Source organism: Falco naumanni, chromosome 6 (genome assembly GCF_017639655.2).
Source record: "Falco naumanni isolate bFalNau1 chromosome 6, bFalNau1.pat, whole genome shotgun sequence".
NCBI classification, from domain to species: Eukaryota; Metazoa; Chordata; class Aves; order Falconiformes; family Falconidae; genus Falco; species Falco naumanni.
Genome location: NC_054059.1, coordinates 9136383 through 9157809, shown reverse-complemented (window position 1 = coordinate 9157809; position 21427 = coordinate 9136383). Strand labels below are relative to the sequence as shown.

Below are 21427 nucleotides of genomic sequence, written 5' to 3'. Positions count from 1 at the left end.
CACTCACCTAAATCTTAAAACACCTCCCCCCACCTCTCCCTTCTTCCTGGACTTAACTTCACAACTTCACTCCTGATTATCTCCACCCCACCACCACCCCAGCGGCACAGGGGGACACGGAATAACGGAGCGTTTCATTCAGTTCATCACACATTGTCTCTGCCATTCTTTTGCCCTCAGGGGGAGGACGTTTCACAATCTTCCCCTGCTCCAGTGTGGGGTCCTTCCCACAGGAAAGAGTCCTTCATAAACTGCTCCAGTGTCAGTCCCTTCCATGGGGTGCAGACCTTCAGGAACAGACTGCTCCAGCACGGGGTCACAGGTCCTGTCAGCAAACCTGCTCCCGTGCGGGCTCCTCTCCATGGTCCTGCCAGGAGCCTGCTCCAGCACAGACTTCTCGTGGGGTCACAGCCTCCTTCAGGCACATCCATGTGCTCTGGTGTGGGGTCCTCCACAGGCTGCACGTGGATATCTGCTCCACCGTGGATTTCCATGAGCTGCAGGGGACAGCCTGTCTCACCATGGTCTTCACCATGGGCTGCAGAGAATTCTGCCCCAGCAACTGGAACATCTCCTCCCCCTCCTTCCTCACTGACCTTGGTGTCTGCAGACTTGTTGGTCTCACATAGTCTTGCTCCTCTCTTCAGCTGCAACTGCTGTTACACAGCAACTACTTCCCCTTCTTAAGTATGTTATCCCAGAGGTGCTACCACCATTCACTGATGGGCTTAGACTTGGCCAGTGACAGGTTCATCTTGGAGCCGGCTGGCATTAGCTTCATCAGACATGGGGGAAGCTTCTAGCAGCTTCTCATAAAAGCCACTCCTGTAGCCACCCCCGCTACCAAAACCTGGCCATGCAAACCCAATACAGATCTACTAACTAGCTAGCAGGAAAACTGCATAACATCCTGTTTTCACTGCCTTTAGGCAAACTTCTTCCGAAAAGCATCTTCTTCCTAGCAAAGATAACATCTTCCAGAAGAAAATGACTCAAAAATGTGCTGAGACCACTTTCTTTTCCTTTTAATTTGAAGCAGAACATAAACAGAACTTGAATTTAGAGGCTTTCAATCCTTCAAAGGTCAGGACGAAAAGGAAACAGTTACAATGCATCTTCTAGAACCAATTTTAAACCCAAACCAACCTCTTACCTAGCTAATGTCACAGAATGCTGGAGGCTGTAGAGTAAAAACAGAACAAGAATGATCCCTATCAATGCATGCAAATTTACATGCCGGCAACAGATGTGTCTGGAATGAAGTTTTTTATCAGGAATTCTTAGTTCTATTTACTACACTAGAGACTTTAGAAATTGCAGTGGTCTAGATTGAAAAGAATTGGCACCATTTCATTATACAGACACAACTGCAAGGCAGTTCATGACTGTTTATCCACTGACTACATCACACCAGCTACAGCAACTTGGGATTTTACTGGAATGTGGAATACAACCCATTGGTTTTCCATTTGCCAACAACCACTGAAACATCTAAACAAACAACACTGGATTTACCTGAGAATGCAGAGGTAAGAAGCTCTGCCCCAGGCTCCCCAAAATGAAAATTCACTAGTCACAATTAATTTATATGGCCACTCTATTTAACACTAGTTTAAAGTAACCATGATCTCAACTGAGACCTTCTTCAAGCAGTCATACCAGGACACCAGTGCATCTGTCAGCAAAGGACTGCCAACAAAGCCCTGGGGTTGCAGAAGCAGTGTTGCTCCCCCCGTTTTAATTCAGGTTCTTCTGCTTTTCTTTTGGAAACAAACTGCTGCTACTGTCAAGACAATTCATCTCTTTACTCATTTTTAAAATCAGACTGCAAAAAGCAAGCAAATGTGCAAAAAGGAGGGATCACTGCAGATGCACCCAAGAGGAAGTTTAGTTAACCTCTGGAAAAAGAAAGGTTTTAGGAACATGGGAAAGTTTTAGGAAAATGAATAATCAGGAGACCTTAACAAGGAGTTCTACACACTTCATCTACAAAGCACAAACAAGTTTTTACTTAGAGGTGAACAGGGTGAGCACAGGTGATTTTTATACTTGGTACACATAAAAATCTCTAATCCATTCTGCTGTATCACATATAGAACAAACTCACAAGAGAGCTCTTTTCCTGATAGGTTAATCGTGCATAAACTACAGGTCATAAGAATTTAATGCCTATGACTGTTGAGGGACTTTGCTTGTCAATGATGGCTGAAGAAGTACAAAAGAAGTCTGCTATGCCTGAAGTAAACAAACAGGTGTTCAAAATGCTACAAGTGTCCCATTCCTGCAACCACACATGCTTCCATGCAACAAAGCAAAACGTATGTGAGTGAAAGGGCAAATTATATTTACAACCACCTTGAAAGAATTTTACAAGTTAGGATTGCAATACATGAAGTAGAACTGAACCGTAATTCAAACAATGCAGGTAGAAGTATCTACCATGTCAGAAAGGACACAGCCAAGCTCCTGGATCCACAAAGGTATCAATTACATCCAGTATTTGTGGCAAGGAAATAAATGCAGCCAAACTGTCCCAGACTGGCATGAGGTATGTATTCATGAGATGTTTGGCTCTACTAAAATTGACTACTTGCCAAGGAATTGAAATTACACTCACATCTATCTGGTTTTGTAATTCCCATTCCTTGGGAAACCTGCAATTTCAGTCCTGACTTCAGACATCTATCCAACATTACTTTTTTAACAACAAAACAAAGGCAAATAGTTAAAAACATTAAGAACACCGGTACAAAAACATTCCTGGGAACTCATGAAGACAATTCCTTGTGACCCAACATATATTACAATACATCACGTGAATTTTCAGCTTTCTAATTCCTTCAACATGATGTACCAAATCTAAGTGTATCATCAGGCTGTTAAACTTAGTAGTCATGCTTTAAATTTTAATAAAGTTAAGAGAAAATAGTCAAATAATCTTTAATTACACATTGATTGTCCTGCCCGACTTCCTAATGAAATTCTGTGTTGGTGGTCCATTCTTTTGCTTATGTTTTTTCTAGAAAACACAAGTGCAGAGAAAAGAATCTACATAGGGCAATTCCCTTTGACTGAAAATAACCTCAGTTTTCTGACTGAACCACACAGACCAGCAATCACCATCACATCCAGCCTTAAGACATGTAAGCCAAAACTATTTTTAACATGCAAACCAGCATGGTTATTAAAAAGCACATGAGCATTAACAGTAATAAAGCATGTATGTGCTCTTGATACATAAGATCAGTATATTTAGTTTTTAGAAACAATTAGGTGACTTGCTATCTGTACTTAAAAAAATAAAAAAAGTAAAGATTTTGTACTTACAGTAAATATTCGCCTGCCAGTCCGATCAAAAGTTACACAGTATACAGAAGACAAGTGTCCTAAAATTCGTTTGTGCATCTTCATGTGTTGATAGACTGCAGTTGGAACAAGGCGTTCAAGTCTGTACTTTCCATTTAGTTTTCTGGAAAATAGGGTATCCACTACCAAACAGGGAAAGAAAAAAGGAGACACAGCATTTATATTGGGTTCATAAACTAAAACACTTCTCCAAGATGGAAAGTTTATGTCAATACTGTACCACCTGCTATATGAACAACTTACTACAGTAATTGCCTCATTCTGCCATAAATTAGGGAAAAATACATACAAAAGTAGCCTACAATATAGATGAGCAAAAATATGTCAAACTAAAGCAGAGCAAAAAGATGCAATACAACTTTCAAGCCCAAATGTATGCTTCTCACTTTATACCTAGTGAGAGAAATTCAGGAAGACTGAGGCAGCTTCCATGGAGGACTAAACTACCTCACATTTAACAAGCATTGCTATTAACTGAAGAGCAGCAAACATACAAACCTTCTCCAATGCAACTTGGTTTTTTGTAGTCTACAGTTAAACATTTATCCACCACTTGCAAGACAGTAGTATTTTTAAGGATATTGCTACCCACTACAGCTAAACAAACAAAAAAATGCCAAACAAAAATTTACATACAAATTTACCCAAATCTTACAGAAAATTCTCAATTTGACTAACAGAATCTTGTTCAAAGAGTCTGCAGTAATTTTTTTCCAAGTTTAAAAGACAAGAAGGTCCAGGAGCAGAAATCTACTTTAATAAAATGGATATCTTTCATCAAGAACTAAAGCTCCATGTTAACAATTTTAAACTGCTACTCATGCAACAATAAAGCAACAGAGTATAATGCTTACATGCATGGATACGTAGACATTAGTCAAACAGTTCCCCATATCATTATTAGATCAAAGAATGGCAACGGTGATACATTTTATATTTCACAGAATTGTGATAAAGCAGGTAATATAATCAGATCTCAAATTTCTGAATACATGAAAAGTAAAACCATAGATGCCCAGCAATGCCCAGAGCACTACATACACATGAAAACCAAGAACTATCGGTACCAAAAGAGGCAGTTAATACTTTCATTACTACTCTGGTTAACCATTCTTTATATGTGACCAAGGTTACATCTGTACTAGTGAATTGAGCAGGACCAGGGCAGGGGTCTGGGCACTAAATCACAGTCACTCCTTGGCATCAACCGTGAAGCAGCTACAAATGTCTCCAATTGCTTGGGTTTGGCCCAGACCAATCAGACACTGGCTCACAAGTCAGTACAGGTCAAACTACATTAAATATGCAAACTGGTTTGTAGCTACTCTATAAGGAGCAAAAGTACTCAGTGGTATGGATAAATGCCAAGCCCACTGGCCTCAGGCCGTAAGAACAGCCCTGAAACTTTTCAGTTAACTGCCTATGCAGCCCAAGGATTCAAGGAAATTTTCCCAGGTCAAGATTCTTTGTGAATGAGCAGGATCATCAGCTGTGGAGTGAGGCACTTGTAGTCAATTCACCACTACTGCCTTAAGGCTCTGCCATATCCTCTTCACCCTACTGTTACACAAGAAAGAGAGGCAGTTGCATGTGCTTTATGACAAAGATTTTCCTTGCCAACAGTCTACTTTAGAACCACAGGAAACCAAGACTAGTTCAGTCACAAGATAAATCTAGTTTTGGTTTCTGACAGATCACCCTACAGTTAAAAAAACACCAAAAAAACCCAACCAAAAAAAAATTCTCAAAAAAACCAAACCACCCCCCTCCCACCACCAAAAAAACCCAACAAACCAAACACACGCATACACACAAACAGAATAAGGAAGGTCTTTGTCACAACAATAAAGTGAGCTTGCACGATATCTCAACCCACTCAGAAGTTACCTTTTGTTTGATTTTAATGTAAGATGGAAATGGTAGTTGGAAATCAGCTTCTAGCAATGCCTTCACATGAAACCACAGCTCACAAAAAAGGGAAAAAAGCTTAACTCCAAAGTTTACTTTGCAAAGATGTTCTGTCAATATATCAAAACTGTAAGCAGACTCTTCAGGATAAAACAACTGATAACTTCATATAAGCATGTAATTTTTAATACACATCTGAATTTATGAAAATTTTTGAAGTACTTTTAAAGTACTTGAAAGAAATTTCAAGTTTGGGATTTATTATTTGAGTTTTGGGGTTTTTTTTTAAATCACTGAAGAAGGGTAAGTTTACCAGAATCTAAGACAGTATTTCTGATGATACTTTTGCTGATGTGTAGTAGTAATGGGCAACTTGCTCCTAGTTCACACATCCCTGGGAAACTCGGCAGGTGAAATGCCCCTTGTCCAGTAACAATCAACCTACTGAAGGAAATAAGAGGCAACGCTGTGATACTGGAAACAAGATGACTGGGATCTATTGCACTCTTTGGCCTTGATTAAAATTTGAAACATAAAAAAAAAATAATTCTAAAACTGGTAAAAAAAGAAGGTGACTTAAGTGATTTGACATGGAAAAAAACAGCATTATAAATTGACATTATATGGGAAGAAAATTTTTAACTAAGATCATGCAATGCGGAGGGGGAGAATCAACCTCCCACAGGTTTGAACACTGTCCATAAACACACAATTTTTAAAAGATTTCTTCAAAATGTTTTTCTTGTTGGTTTTAAACAAAATTTTCACATCCACCACAGTTCTTCAGTATATCCTTCTATTTAACTACATTTCTATTTACTCTCATTGACTTTGCCAAGTGATCCAGCTTGATTTCTCCAGCTGACCTATTCCCACTTTTTATTCCAAACACTGAAAACTCCAATGTGTCACCTGCACACTTTGCTAGCACAATAGCCTTCATTTTTTCCTCCACAGTACAGGTAAAAATCAAAAATAGCTGTGTCTCAAAAATAAAGTCCTGCAGCTGAACAATAAAATTGGTTTTTCTGGTGCAAGCCAAGGTGAGAAAGGCTACCAACTGTTAATAATAATGACATTGTACTAATTATAGGTCTTTGCTTTTGTAACAATTGTTAGCCATACCTATCTTCAACACTTGTCAGGCCTTATGTGGTCTCTAATCTGTTTTTGCTTGGTTTTAACTGGATTTGGGGAAAAAGTGAATTTAGATCCCCTCTGACACCAAGTCTAACATCTCTCCTTTTAGACATACTAGCGGTTTTCTGTCTCTCGTTAAATTTTGCTTGGCCTCACACGAATGAGTCAGTATAAGCAAAGGTGTTAATCACAGGACGTGTGATAAGGTGTAACAGTTAAACAGCTGCAGTGGGAGCCACAAACCATACATAATATGCAAGGGAAGAAGGATGAGACCATCTCAGGAAGGGTTAGAGAGCACTGGCTGGGCCTTACAGCAAGTCAACCAACAAGAAGAGAAGAGTTTGGAAAGAGGAGAACAACAGAATAGAGGTTGCCTGTTCCTTGCTGGAAGGGCAATGTGAAGTCGACACTATACAGGAAGAACTCCCATCCAGTGCCTGGCCAACTAAGGATATTGCTATTAACTTACGCTTTACATGCCTGTCTACTACTCACACTTAAGTTCCTGCTTTAAAAATAATTAAAAAAAAATTAAAACAAACATAAAAAGCAGATGTTACTAAATGGCTGTTGTGCAACACAGGATGACAATTTACCACTTCCAAATGACATTTTGGTTTCAAAATCAGCATTCTTCATATTTAATGAAGCTAACTGATCAGCAGAAACCAATGCCTGAGAAAGCCGCCTACTTTGTTAATGTTTTGAACATTGAAAAAAACTCTTTGCCACAAATTTTAAGTTGCTATCAATTGTTTACCAGCTGGTTCCAAACAAAATTAATCAGCTTCTGTTTTTTAGATAACTGGGCTCATCTTCATACAACACGACCAGCTTCAAAGATTGAAACGGTCTGCTATCACAGAATGGTTCAAGTGGGAAGGAACCTCTAGGGATCAGCTAGTCCAGCCCCCCTGCTCAAGCAGGGTCAGCTACAGCAGGTTACTCAGGGCTATGTCCAGCGAGGACAGAAAATTCACAACTTCTCTGGGCAACCCATGGCAGTGCTTTAATCACCTCTAAAAAGTGTTTTCTTCCATTTAAATTGAAGATCCTCTATTAAAGTTTGTGTTCGTGGCCTCTGTCCTGTCAGGAGGTACCAATGAGAAGAGCCTGCCTGCCTCCATCACACCCTCCCATTTATACCCATTGATAACACGCCCCCGTGCTTTCTCTTCTCAAACCTAAACAATCCCAGTGCTTTTGTATTCTCCTTGTATGACAAGATACCTCAATCCCTGCATCATTTTACTAGTCCTCTGCTAAACTAGTTCCAGTCTGTTCATGTCTGTCTTGTTCTAAGGAGCCCAGAGCCAGACCCAGCGCTCCAGGTGTGATCTCACCTGCACTGAGGGGAAGGAGCATCTTTGACTTAGTGACAATGCACTGCCTCCAGCAGCCCAGAATGCTGCTTGGTTTGTGTGTGCAAGGGCACATTGCAGACTCGAACATCTGACATGTTCAACACCAGAACAGCCAGCTTGTTCTCTGCAAAGCTGCTTTCCAGCCCATCAGTCCCCAGTGTCCACTGGTGCATGAGGTTATTCTTCCCCAGGGGCAAGACTTTTGCACTTTTCATTGTGGAAATTTATTAGATTCCTGTTAACCCGTTTCTCCAGCCTGTCGAGGTCCCCCTGAATGGCAGCACAGACCATTTGATCTATCAATCACTCCCAGTTTTGCATTGTCTGCAAAACTTGGTGTTTCATCATCCAAGTTACTAATGAAGATGTTGAATAATACTGGCTCTAGTATCAGCCCCTGGCGTACACCATTAGTGACTGGCCCTCATGCCAGTCACTGGAATTCATTCTGCTGGTCACAAGCCTTTGAGCCCAGCACTTCTGCCCATACCAGTTTGTTAGTGAGAATGTTACGGGAGCCATATTACAAAGCCTTGCTGAAGTGAACAACATTTACTACTGTCCCCCCACCCTCCAAGCCACTCATCTCATTTAAATGGCTGCCAGGCTAGTCAGGCATGACTTCTTCATAGATCGATACCAGCTACTCTCAGCCACATTCTTGCCCTTCATGTTGGTTTTCAGGAGTACTTGCTTCATCACTTGCCCAAGGACTGAGGTGAGGAGGGCCCACCTCTAGTTCAGCAGTCTCCTTGTTGCCCTGCTTCAAGACAGGAGTGACATTTGTTGTCTTCCAGTCCTCAAGAAGCTCCCCTGACCACCATGAACATTTCAACAATAATCAAGTGACCTTGCAATGACATCAGCCAGCACCCTCAGCACCCAGCAGTAAATCCTACCAGGGTCTATGGACTTAGGTGTGTAGTTTGTTCGAACATTCCCTGACCTAATCCTCCTCCATCAAGGGAAAAGTCTTCCTTGCCCCAGACCTTGTCCCTGGTCACCAGGGCCTGAAATTTTTGAAGGCTGGTATTACCAGCGAAGACCTAGGCCAAGAGGGCATTGAATACCTCAGCTTTTCCAGGTCTTTTGTCACCAGGTCCCCTGCCCCATTCAGCAGCAGGCCCTATTGTTCCTTATGCTGCTGACAGCCATGTAAAAGCCCTTTTTGTGTTCCTTCATGTTCCTCACCAGATTTAATGCCAGAAGAACTCTGAAGTTTGTTACTGCAGAATCACAGAATGGTTGCAGCTGGAAGGGACCTCTGAAAATTACCTAGTCTAATAATCCTCCTTTGAAAGCAGGGTCAAATATAACAACTTGCTCAGGACCTTTTACTAGAGTTAAGAAAAAAGAAATAAAGAAAGTGGGGTAGGGTGAGAAACATGGGATTCTTTACCCAAACCTTAAGCTCTAAAGGTAAGAGTTTAATTCATTTTTCTGTAAAGGCCACTGAGGAACCTACACTGTGAATCGAGAGTTGGGCTTTTAAGACAACTTGATGAAATGGAACTGTTAAAACCTTAATCTGGAAAAACATACATCTCTGAGTCAAGATCACTCTATTTGTTTGGCTTCCTTCAGAACAATTTAAAAATCAAATACATATGTAAAGCTGATGAAGGTAAAGGGGTTGGAGTTTTCAGCAGAACTTAAAGAATATAGATTTTCTCACACTCAAAAAGCATGCAACAGGCATCAAGAGAATGCCTTCAGAGTTTTAGAATGTCTCTCACTCCCCACCCAAAACGGAACAAGCAGTTCAAAGAAAAACAGCAATGTGTAAAATGAAGACAAATTTTGGGGTCTGAAACACATGGCAGTATTAGCTATGATGATCAGCCTTCCCCCCCTCCCCGGCATTGGCTTTCTTATTTTAGTTTTATCAAAGCGACCAATACCATCACGTTATTGACAGGGTCCTGGAATGTGAAATATACCTTAAAGATGGGGGATAGTAATCTACTTTATCCACTAGTCAGTGATAAATCTGATTTAATTTTGTACCAATTGTAAGTTACAATTTTAAAAAGCACATGTAAAAATCATTATGGCTTATCTTTCATTTTCTTTCTTTCTGGAGTCATGTTTAACTCATGGAAGTTCTATTCTGAAGAACAGATTCCACCTTTGTTCCCCTTCCATTCACACAAAATAAAGCCAGATTTAGAAGACACCTGGAAGGACACCTAAAGAATATACTTCACTTACAACTCTTACCCATACTGAATCAAGTTTTATTAACTTGAAAGGCTAGAAATGCCTTTAATGAGTGCCAAGGCATTCAGAGCTGTAAAAAATAAGCTTTTTGAATAAAAAGAGACTGCTAGACTCCTTTCACTCCTCAAGCTAGTACAACTAAATGTATCAAGCACTCAGTTTTGGGTTGTTGAGGGCTTTTTCCCTTTCTGTAATGATGTCCAAGATCAAAAAAGCAACTTCAATTTACTTCTACCTTCCTACCATTTTTCTGTTCAACTTCTAAACATTGTGCAGTACTTCAACTCTTCTGGCTTACAGATGACTGTCAACCAAGTGAGTGGTTAAGCTAGCAATTTGACCAACCCAGAACTTGCCTCTAGGCATTTAATGAAAGTAAATGTATACTGACTTTTTACTGGAGCATTTCTGAAAATATAAAAATTCTATGTACATCTATAACTTCACATATAATATTAATTTGCCCAATGAAACTAACTGCCAACCCTAACAAATTCACAGAGATTGGAGGTGAGATGTTTCTAGAGGCAGAAGGTAAAAACAAATGAAACTATACAATCTCAAGCATTTCCAAACTGTTCCCTGACTTCAATGCAATCCCACCTGCTTCCACTATATATTTACTCAGTTTGTATTTTATTCAAAGTGTAAGTTCTGTAAGACTTCTATAGCTCATTTGCTCTTGCATAGCAAGTCATTTACTTTAGCATACTTCGCTTTAGACTTGAATAAACATGTAAAACAAGATGTTACTTTTACACAGTTCCTTTAACACAAGGTGGTCTTTCAGGTTTTTTACTACAATTAGCAGATAATAGTTTGACAAAGTACTCTTAGGTTAGCTTTTAGGCCTAAAGTACTTACTATATTCCTAAAAAGGGACATCTACACCACTGTCAGAACCCCAAGTTCTCTCTACAGCCAAACCAGCAGCATCATTTAATAAAGAAGTTGTGAGAGAGGTGCAAAAAGCCTCAGAACTTTTCTGCAAGCAGACTACTGAGCAAGACCATGAAATACTATTTTTGAAAGGCAGATATACACACTGCCCAGGAAGAACATTCTTTGTCGTCTGGGGCGATCAGCCAGTCCCACCTCAGGTCGCCACACCTGAGCAGTCAGCCTCCCTGAGAGCTTTGAGCTCAAAGCTCCCAAAGCTTTATGCTTTGCTTCTGTGCTTCTTTTAGCAATTCCTGAAAATTACTGAGAGTTCTTCTTCTGTTTCTGCAACCAAGAATACCTTTAGCAAAACAAATCAGCAAATGACATAGCTCTTTTTGTTTTTAATTAAGCACTCAGCAACATTTTATACGATATGTTGCACAAGTGAGAGCAATTGGGGAAAGATTATTCTGTATTCAAGTTTTTTTTCCTCTTTATTACGTTCTACAGATATTCTGTAGTTTTCTGGAAAAGTACATATTTGTACAGATGTATTTTAATTGTCATAAACCAGCTATGTCGAAGGCTGTTGGCACAACATACACAAAAACATAACTCTAAGGAATATCTCATCAGCATCATAATAGCATTGATTCATCAGGCTAGGAAATTAAAGAATATTCCTGTACGTTCACTGAAAGGTAAATTATGTTTTGCTGCACACAATAGAAAGACTTCAGAACCTTTTCTGTTCCTCAAGCATTAGTGGGTTCTCCACCTGAAGTACATACAGGCTGAAGAATAATACGTTCCAATTTTTTTTTGTTGGGCAAATACAGCCTTCCCAGGGGAAAAAATGGAAAAGTTATTTAAAGAAAGGAAACAAAATCTTCTAGTTGAATTTATAAAAGTAGTGTAATTCCAGTTCATGATTTCACTGAGAGGATTAGACTAGAATAAATCAAAAACAAATGATTTAAACACACAGCTCTGAAACAGATATCAAAAAAATCCAAATACACCTCACAGCTGAAAACATTCAGCTACCAGCACTTATCTCAATGTTTGGAAAAGGAAATTATTGGTCATGAAAAAAAGTGGTATGTTGAAATAACTGTAATTTTGCAAATATTCAGAGCTCTGCAAAAGATTCAATAAAAACATTTATTTAGAAAGCCTTACTTGTTCTTCCCTAAAACGAGTCTGAAAGTTATTTTTCTTAACATTTAATTCCACTACCATGGCAACTCTACAACTTTCTTTGAACTCCAGCTGCCACAGATTTCATACACTGCGCTCTTTCCCTTTAAAAATTATACACATGGAGCAAGCTACAGTACGATGCAGAACAGTCCTCTTCCATTCTGATTTGCCTAGCATGTTTTAAAATGTATTCCCAAGTAAATAAAAGGTAAGGCAACTAAAGAAATCTTAGCTATTAGAAAGCTCAGTCCTCCAGCCACCTTGCTGAATCAGCTGCTAATCTAGCCCATGATTTTCCAAGTTTACAGTCCTCAAGCGAATGCACAGCCACTCAAGAAGAATTATTCTATTCAGCAACAGGCATTTTCTCCCTCACATCTAGAGCACAACACAGAAACAACTCCCGACACAAATACCAAAATAGCAGCTCTAACCAAAAACCACACTGAATGAATACAGGTGATACATGAGGATTTAAGTGAACCACCTCTGACCAATACACATATTACCTGAGGAGGTTCTGAAAAACTTAGCTCTAAACACCCAGCAAGACCTTCCTATATTCCACACATCTACAGAAATATCACGGAAAGGGTGCAAACTGTGCTTTAAAATGAAAGAACTACTACTACAACACCAAATACTTTGCCATCTGACCAAGTCAAAATTGGCTGTACTCAATGTAAGAGCTTCTTAGCTGCAGCATGCTTCTGCTTCAGCTGTTAAGAGAACTCTCTGGGTGAAGTGTAGTGGTATGCACTTTGAGATTTGATTCTGAGTTTCTTCAACATTAGAAATAATATAAATAGCCCAAATTAAGCTCTCTCAACTATGTATTCTATGTATATTTACATATATATATCTATCTGCCAATTCATGCAAAACTTACAGGCTACCAATGGTCTCCAAAAGGAGTTTAAGAGATTGAAAAACTGTAATGGCAAATTACCACATTAAAAATGCCTCTGTCCCAAAAAGCACCTGCCTATATATTCGTACATTGTTACTCACTAGTTCCCCAATGTATCTTCAGTCTTTTTTTTTTTTTTTTTTTTGTCAAGACAGAAGCAGCTGCACCTGATCAGGAGCCAATCAATTGGATATTCCCTGCCCACTGTCAACCAACACTTCACATCTATCTGCAACTACCATACTGGTATAAACCACTACTGGTTCGGTATAATCCACAGTGGTAATTTTAATCATTCATCCTTCTTTGGACACCAGCAGAGAAAGATGAAAAGACAAGTGATTTTGCACATTTTCCTATCCATAATGAAAGAAAAAGGGTAGTCCTTCGTAAAGGATCTCCTGAAGTATCACACATGTCTATTCTTCCAACAATTAAAAAACGCATGTATCTTCTTGTTAAAAGGTTGAGAAACAAAGAACATGTTTTTGTGACCATACAAGTGCTTTAAAGTAACAAAGAAAATAAAAAGAAAATAAGAAAAAGAACACCTCTGACCTCCAGCTTCCCGGTTTTTCAATGGTACAGAAAGCACATGCATGCTTCATGATACAGCACAGCAAACTAACGCACAGCTACAAAATTAGTGAATGAACCAGAGAGCAGAAAGAGTAACTTCTACAAGACACTCAAATCTTTCCAAACAAAACTATTACCAGGCTATGTGATTTACTCTCCCCAACAATGGCTGCATGCCATGCTGTCCTGGTGTGAAGTTATTACATAGGACTAATTATTTATCTACTGACAGCTTTATTACCTCTTTAAGAATAAAGATGTTTTATTTGAATGTATTCACTGTTGAAATATATTTTATTCCATTTCATACTTCAGAGACAAAGTTAGCTTCAGAACAGAACTAGTGCATGAATTTACAATACACATTTTTTCCCCCACACACAAACTGGTAAATATGACAACAAAACATCTTAATGAAAATAAAGGTAAGGTATATGACACAAACAAGGACAAATATAACCAGAACTGCTACTTAGCTCTCATCATCACAATAATTCATCACCCTGGAAGCTGGGTATTACAATGGCAATGCCAGAATAAAATTGACTTACCTATACTAGGTGGACTACCATAATTTACAGGGGACTCTGGAGGCCTCCCACAATGTAGTGCAGCAAGAGCAGATCCCTTCCATACAACATGTTTGCAACCTGTTTTTAAAAAATTACACAAAAATTGTAGGCAAGCATTTTTTCATGTGAAAACACAAAAAAGGCATATCAAGAACTCTAAAATTCTTATAAAATGTTCATACTTTTGTTTGTACGAAGCAAAGACTGTCTGCCAGCTCCTAATAAGGTCTGCACTCCAGGGACACTTTGGGGAATTTCTTGCTCTAGAAGTGGTCCAAGTCGATGGCATATTTGAAGCAAGTGATCAGGTGCCAAATGTCTGTAGTATTTCACCTATTATATGAAAAGAGCAAACAAAATAAAGAACATAATATTTCTGAAGAAGTACTGGTTTTTTTCCCCCAGATCGTTACACAAATTCGGAAGAAAACCATACTATATTAATGATAAAAACAAATCATGACCTTTAAGTACAATAATTCATTCCAGCTGTTCCTAATTAAGTATTCTATTCAGCACATGCCATTTTGTACAAAGAACGTTTTAAAATAATAAATTAAAAGGGAGGATAGAAACTGTTTTCTTCAGTTCTTGTACAGGATTTAGCATGTAGTACTTTCATCCTTCACAGAACCTGAAATAAGACTTCACAGTTTAACTTTGCAGAATTAAAAAAAAAAACAAAAAAGTACTGCAGTAAAAGCTTGTGATGTTTTGTTATTCCGCAACTAGAGAAGGTTGGAACTGACATTTTAGACAGAATGATGCTTCTGTATTACACCCAATTAACAAGAATATATACCTCCTCCTTCATCAAACATGCTCCTATCTTGCTGACACACCGTATCACTTCATGTATTCTAGCAGTTTGCTAACATAAAGAGCGCTGCTGTCTGAAACCAAGGCTCTGGAAAAGCCTTGCTTACACCATTAATTCCCACCACCACTCACACAATCTTCTAGTGAAGGAGGAAAAATTTTCTCTTTCACTCCTGTCATGGTTTGACCCTGGCCAGCAGCTCAGCACCACACAGCCGCTCACTCAGTGGGATGGAGGAGAAAACCAGAAGGATAAAAAAGCAAAAACTTGTGGGTTGAAATAAAGCCAGTTTAATAGGTAAAGCGAAAGCTGCAAGGCAAACAAAGCAAATTAAGGCATTCATTCACTGATTCCCATCAACAGGCAAATGTTTAGCTGTCTCCAGGAAAGCAGGGCTTTCCTTCTGTGAATTAGGCTACATTTGTAGGCGGCCTTGCAGGCTCTATGGATTTAACTGCCTAAAAGTTAAATTACTTATAAAATTCACACAAGTTAAACAAATGCTTTTCTTTTTAAAAATATTAAAATCTGTTGGTTTTTTAATAGTTACAGTTGATTGTACAGATCAACCAATTTAAAATTACTAAATCAAATGTCATCAGATAGGCACCCTGTTAGAAGAGTAGCAGAAAATAATCTGCTGAATTCAGAACTTGCTATTCTGATTCATTTTTCTTATCAGTAACATGCAAACAAAATTTGCTTTTTTCTATTTAAAAATCACAGTCAAAGTATGTCCTTGAGAGCCCTAAAATATCAGAACAGCCGTAAGAAGCGACAAAGCTATGTAGTTTCTGCCATCAACAGCCCTGATGCCTTTCCTTAGCTTTTGTTCTCCACTCCTGTCAACAGCAGTGTAAAAACTTAACAAATACCACAATCCGTATAATTCTATCTCAAACCAGACTTCACATCTGCAGAATCTGAACTTGTCTCTCAAAGGTTAATAATCACTGGGGGTTTTTTGTTTAACCCCAAGAACTACATGTGCAATAGTTGTCATTTTCTCCTGCTCAAGACCCTTCAGTTTTACAAATCCTCACAAACGCACAAAATCTAAAGTAAATGAAGCAAATCAGCTTTGACACATTACAAAACTACAGCTAGCTGACATCTTGAGTCATACTCCTGATGATTTGTCATAAGCCATGTGTTCACTTTTTTATTTTAGCAGAAATTAGGTAGACTGAATTCCTCATGCAGTTTTTTTAAGCAAATGTTTTGAAAAAGTAGATCTATTTGTAATATTCTTGATCATACCTATTAAAGATCTTATCTTAATTAATACCAGACACCCATACTATAGTCTTTCCTCATTTAAGTCCATTTGTGCAAAACCAGCTATTTATGACCAGTTATGCCATAGTTTTGTGATGCTTCTGTACAGCATTTGTCTGAATAATCATTGTTTGGAGCTAAGCAGCATTCGCAAGCAGCTCATTAACAAACTGGTTCAACAACACTAAGTGATCTGTATGCTTAAAAATAAAAAAAAAAAATAAAAAAAAGGTGACAGTGGCCATCTAAACACTTGTCAGTTCCAGGAAGTTTATTAAAACTATTTCACAAAACATACACAGTCAACATTTGGCTCTCATTTTCCTATATAAGGCTAAAGCACACACAAGAAACTTTTAAAAATAAAAAAAGTAAGCTTCATTTCACTGTAAATATAGGGAAAACCCTCTTATTTTATTATAGATTGTATTTGGACTCACTTCTCTTTTCATCCTTCTATAAAGAAATAAATGGTGGAATTTAAATAATTTGCTAAAACCAAGCTATTTAAGTTTTCTCCGGGTGAAGTACTTTCTCCTCTATCAGAAAAAATAAAATTATTTCAATAATATTGATAGAATAGTTCCAGTTGAAAGGGACCTACAACAATCACCTAATTTAGTCCAAATGCCTGACCGCTTCAGGGCTGACCAAAAGTTAAAGCATGGTATTAATGGCATTGCCCAAATGCCTCAAACACTGACAGGCTCAGAAACAAAGTAAGTAATAGAAATTCACCTTAGTCCCCAATCCTCCCTTTTGAAAAGGGGGGTGGGGTGTGGGTGGAAATAAATAAAATTTGCAGAAAAAAGAACCAATGTGTTGGCAACAACTCAAGAAAGGACGAGGTAAGAAAGATTATTTAATACATCAAACAACAGAGTGGCTTGAAAGCTAAAATTATTCAGATTGTTCTAAGATGCAGTCTACCAGGGGACAATTCTTGCCCTGACAAACTGTAAAAAGAAGCTAAAAACAACATCAAATATACCTACCACCCTGTGTCTTCCTCCTAAAATGAATAATAACAAAATAAACCCTGTCATGAGTACAGGGCTCAAGTCAGATTTAAGTGTCAATTGAAAAAAAGTATTTTTTTTAAAAAAGGACACTTCACAAGTTTTGTCAGAAACAGAAAAGCTCATTACAACTCAACAGAATGATAGAAATTTGTCTTGCCATCAAGAGGAAAGTAAGAGCAAAAGGAAAAAAAAAAAAACCACAAACCAACCCCAAACATGTATAGGTATTTAAAATTCAACCAGCTCTCAACGAAAAGTGAAAACTGGACTCTACAAACAGCAATTTTAAAATTTCATGTCAAAACTGTGACGTCAAACAATATATAAACAGCACAGATTTCTTTCCTCTGCCAGTCTCACCTAGCTGAAATTCTAGCTGGTTTCTTTCCTCCTCCTATTAGGCTTCCTTTGCAACATCTAATTCTGCTCTTTTCTTCCAACAGAAATGCACAGAAAATACACTTTTCTAAGTATAATAATGAACTCTCTTTTTGCTCTAATAGACTTTTCACATTAAGACACGTTAATAACATTTCTTAAACATTACTGTAATAAAAATCAGAAGTCTCTTAGCAAGTACAAAATTTTCAGATCTTAAGCAAGAATAGTATTTTCTAGAAAATAAGCAGCAGTATTACCTTCAACTACACCCTTTACCTACTACACCCAACTTTACTTACTCCAAACAAACAGCATGGGAATATAAAAAAATGCAGCTACACAGCTAATTTGGACTAACATTCAAATCTTTATTACCTCTGAAATAGACCTGAAGTGCTTATATTTTCATTCTGCATGACTCTGCAGAATAATTCAGCATCAGAATCACAACGAATGCATCAACAGAATTATGATTTGACCTAGACTCTTTAGTTAAATCTGTAATACATAATGCAGTTATTTGCTGCCAGTGTTTTAGACATCAAGTAAAATATGACCCTATTCCAGATTCTGCTCTAAGCACTATGCATACTGAAATGTTCTCCGAAGTATTGTTGTTAGTGGTTTTTTTTCCCCCCATGCTAACAGTTAACATGCTTAACTGTAAGTTTGCCTGTAAATATCTTTCCAAAAAATACATTTCCACACAAGGACATTTATCAACAAAATCTAAGCCACGTACATTTCAAGATGCAAGAGCTCAATCCTACTACCCAGCAACTACCCCAGCTTTAACTATTCTGCTACATAACGTATTACCCAAAACAAGCTCCAAATTGAATTACAGTAACTGTAACCCTCATTCTAACTAAGTACACTGTTCCACCAGCCACTGCCTGATCACTTTAAAATTAGGAATTGCAATGAAGTGCAATTACTTTTCTCTAAAGCAGTTCTTTTTGGGGGGGGTGGGGGGGTGGGTATGTGCATGTGATGAACAACAGGGAGCAGAGAACCAGAGAATTAACAATTTTTCCTAAGCATGTTTATTTCTCACGTACGTTCTAATTATGCTCGAGCTAAAATTATACAGATACTTAGCCACTATTTTCTATAGGAATCCTTACTATTTTGACGTAAGATTACTTTTGCTGTAATGAAATAGACCTAAATCAACCATCCCAAGAACATACTAGTTTTTCAACTACCTAATGTTTTTAATAGGTGTGAGGCCAGAGCAGATAAACCTTAGTATCAGACTGCTGCAAGCTTACTACTTAACTTACCACATGAGAAGGTATGAATAGCATTTTCAGCCTTATGGACCAACACATTCAACTGTAACTATTGCTGTTAGATTACCTGTACCTATTTGCCTATCTTAAACTCATTCGGGGTTTTTTGTTTTTTGTTTTTTTTTTTTTGGGGGGGGGGGTGGTGTCTTGTTTTGGGTTTGTTTTTTTTTCAAATAAAAGGTACACCCTAGAAACTTGATACTGCTATTTAGCCCATCACTCATCAGTGTTTTTTACTCTCAGTTTGAAAGAACTAGCACAAAACAGTTGACTTAGCCAATCCTTTAGATTATCCATGGAACAAACAAAAGGTGTGGTACTTCACACAATGAAGAAGAGTCCCTCCTCATCAAAATATCATAGTTTGAACAGAGAGGCTCTAACATCAACTAAGTTCCCAGCTATGGGAATAATCTGTAGAAAACAAATGCTCATCTTTTAGAATTAAAAGGAAATCATTTAAGTTGACACACGTCCAATAGAAGCACTGATAATGAGACCAAAAAGACGGCTAAGGATTCACAATCATTTCACAGGTTTTCTCATCTCCAGTGCCAAGTCTTTCAGACTCCCTTCCAAACAACTGCAGAGACTTTTCCCAAAATACCGTTAAGAAAAACTAGATAATGATGCAGCTCTCAGATTCAAAACAAGTTTTATTTTTGCTCCCTATTTCTTTAAATACCTTTACAGCACAAGAACCCCTGAAGAAACAAACCACTCATCTGGTTACTTATTAAGAAACAGAATTATTAAACAGTAACCACAATCCTGCCAAAAAAACTTTACTATGTTAGGTATTGTAGAACAACAAGATACAGCGTCAGTGTACTTAGTGTCCCAGTCCCACAAGATATTCTTTGTAACTTTGGTTATACAAAGCTACATGAAAAGAAAGAACAGTGGAATGGCCTGAACATAGTGTTTCATCATTTTCACTTTAAATCAATCCCATTTAATAACTGTGGACAGGGGAAGAGGAAGGGACAAATGTTAGCAAAATAGTAATAAACAGTTCCTGAGAACAAGGCATACTGTCTACTAAACCAGTTACACCATCCCCCTATTTGATGTGAATCCCCTGCCTTCTCTCTCCTCAACCACCATCAACATGAATAAAAATCTAATTCACCAGAAAATGGTAGTTATGTGAATATTTTGGATAAGAAAGAAAATTAACACAATGGTTCTGATCATATACACTATGATGCCTGCACCCTGGAAGACTTCTAAAAAACCCCAAAACAACCCCACACCTAAAAAAAACCCCAAAACTAATCAAACAAAAAAAAAATCCCAACCACCCTCTACGTTGGCTTTAAATTGGTGTGGTGAATCTTAACAGTTGGCTTCATCCAGTTCAAGTACACTTTGCTCCCAAAAGGGGCAACCCCAACACGTTCCCCCAAGACCTCCATGTGCACTCCCATCATCTCCCTCATGGTAGTGGCAGGACGCATGTTGCTGCACACAGAAGGAGAACTAAACCTTCTGAAAATTATTTCTGTACTGTTCATTTTTCAGACAGTTCAGCTCCCTTACCCAACTAACCACGCATTTGTTTGAGCACTTGTGCTTACACAAAGGATGCAGCAGAAATGCATAGCTTTCATCCACAGCATACAATTAGCGCAGCTACACAGAGAGTGAAACTGCAGCATGAAAAAAACAATTACCCTGGAGTCAAATGATGCACTATAGCTTATTTGTGCATCAAGGCCCTAACAAAGGTGTTTTAAAGCCTAACTACACAATACTTAAACAACATCTTTAACTACAAACAATTCACAGGGCTGCCCTGCTCTTCTAAAGGGATCTGTTAAAATTTAATTTCTGTCCATCATGAGAAATCCTCAGTCTTTCAAGAAGAGAAAAATAGAAGACTTACAATTAATAAGCTTTCACAACTAATGCAAATGAATACAAAACATCCTAAGATCTGTTACTGAAAATTCCCACAATCCTTGGCACAACTAGGTTGAAGGTGGCCTAGCAGGAACTTGATTCTCAAACAGTCTTTGGTTATAGCACCAACAAAAGTCTTAATACCGATGCTATAGAACTGGGATTGGCATTCTGAAATAAAACGGTACACTCCCAAAGGAAGATTCAAGTGGTTTATACCACAAATGGTGACTGTAGAAAAACGTAATATAGAAATATTTGAATTAAAAAAAAAAATCACTTAAGAATATAAAACATAGTATAATAGCATTTCTGAACTCATGTTTTTTTCCTGTAACATCACAAGCATACACAGCACGGTGCTCATAAGAAAATGAAGCATTTAGTTTTACTGACCAAACACAAAAATGAAGGTAATTTACAACATGAAAATCACATCTGATTTAACATTATTTGCACAAACCAAGTTACAGAAATAAAAAATGTAAGGTTGTGAATTTTGGTCTAATAACAGAAACCCTAATAAGAATTCCTAAATAGATATTTTCAAAACGAGGACAAAACCAGGAACACCATCAT

The 21427-nt window shown here is 38.1% G+C and overlaps 1 protein-coding gene across 3 annotated transcripts in view; it reads right to left on the bottom strand.

The window, feature by feature from the left end:
* Nucleotides 1–21427, bottom strand: part of LOC121089854 (pleckstrin homology domain interacting protein) — a 118501-nt gene that overhangs the window by 93493 nt on the left and 3581 nt on the right. For all 3 annotated transcript variants that reach the window (XR_005828401.1, XM_040597521.1, XM_040597522.1), the window contains exons 5-7: nucleotides 14330–14480; nucleotides 14127–14225; nucleotides 3328–3488 (exon numbers count right to left, since the gene is read on the bottom strand). Coding sequence is in view for 2 of the 3 variants with exons in the window: in XM_040597521.1 (XP_040453455.1) it covers nucleotides 3328–3488; nucleotides 14127–14225; nucleotides 14330–14480 (411 nt within the window). In the remaining variant the exon portion in view is untranslated. The remainder of the gene's footprint in view (nucleotides 1–3327; nucleotides 3489–14126; nucleotides 14226–14329; nucleotides 14481–21427) is intronic.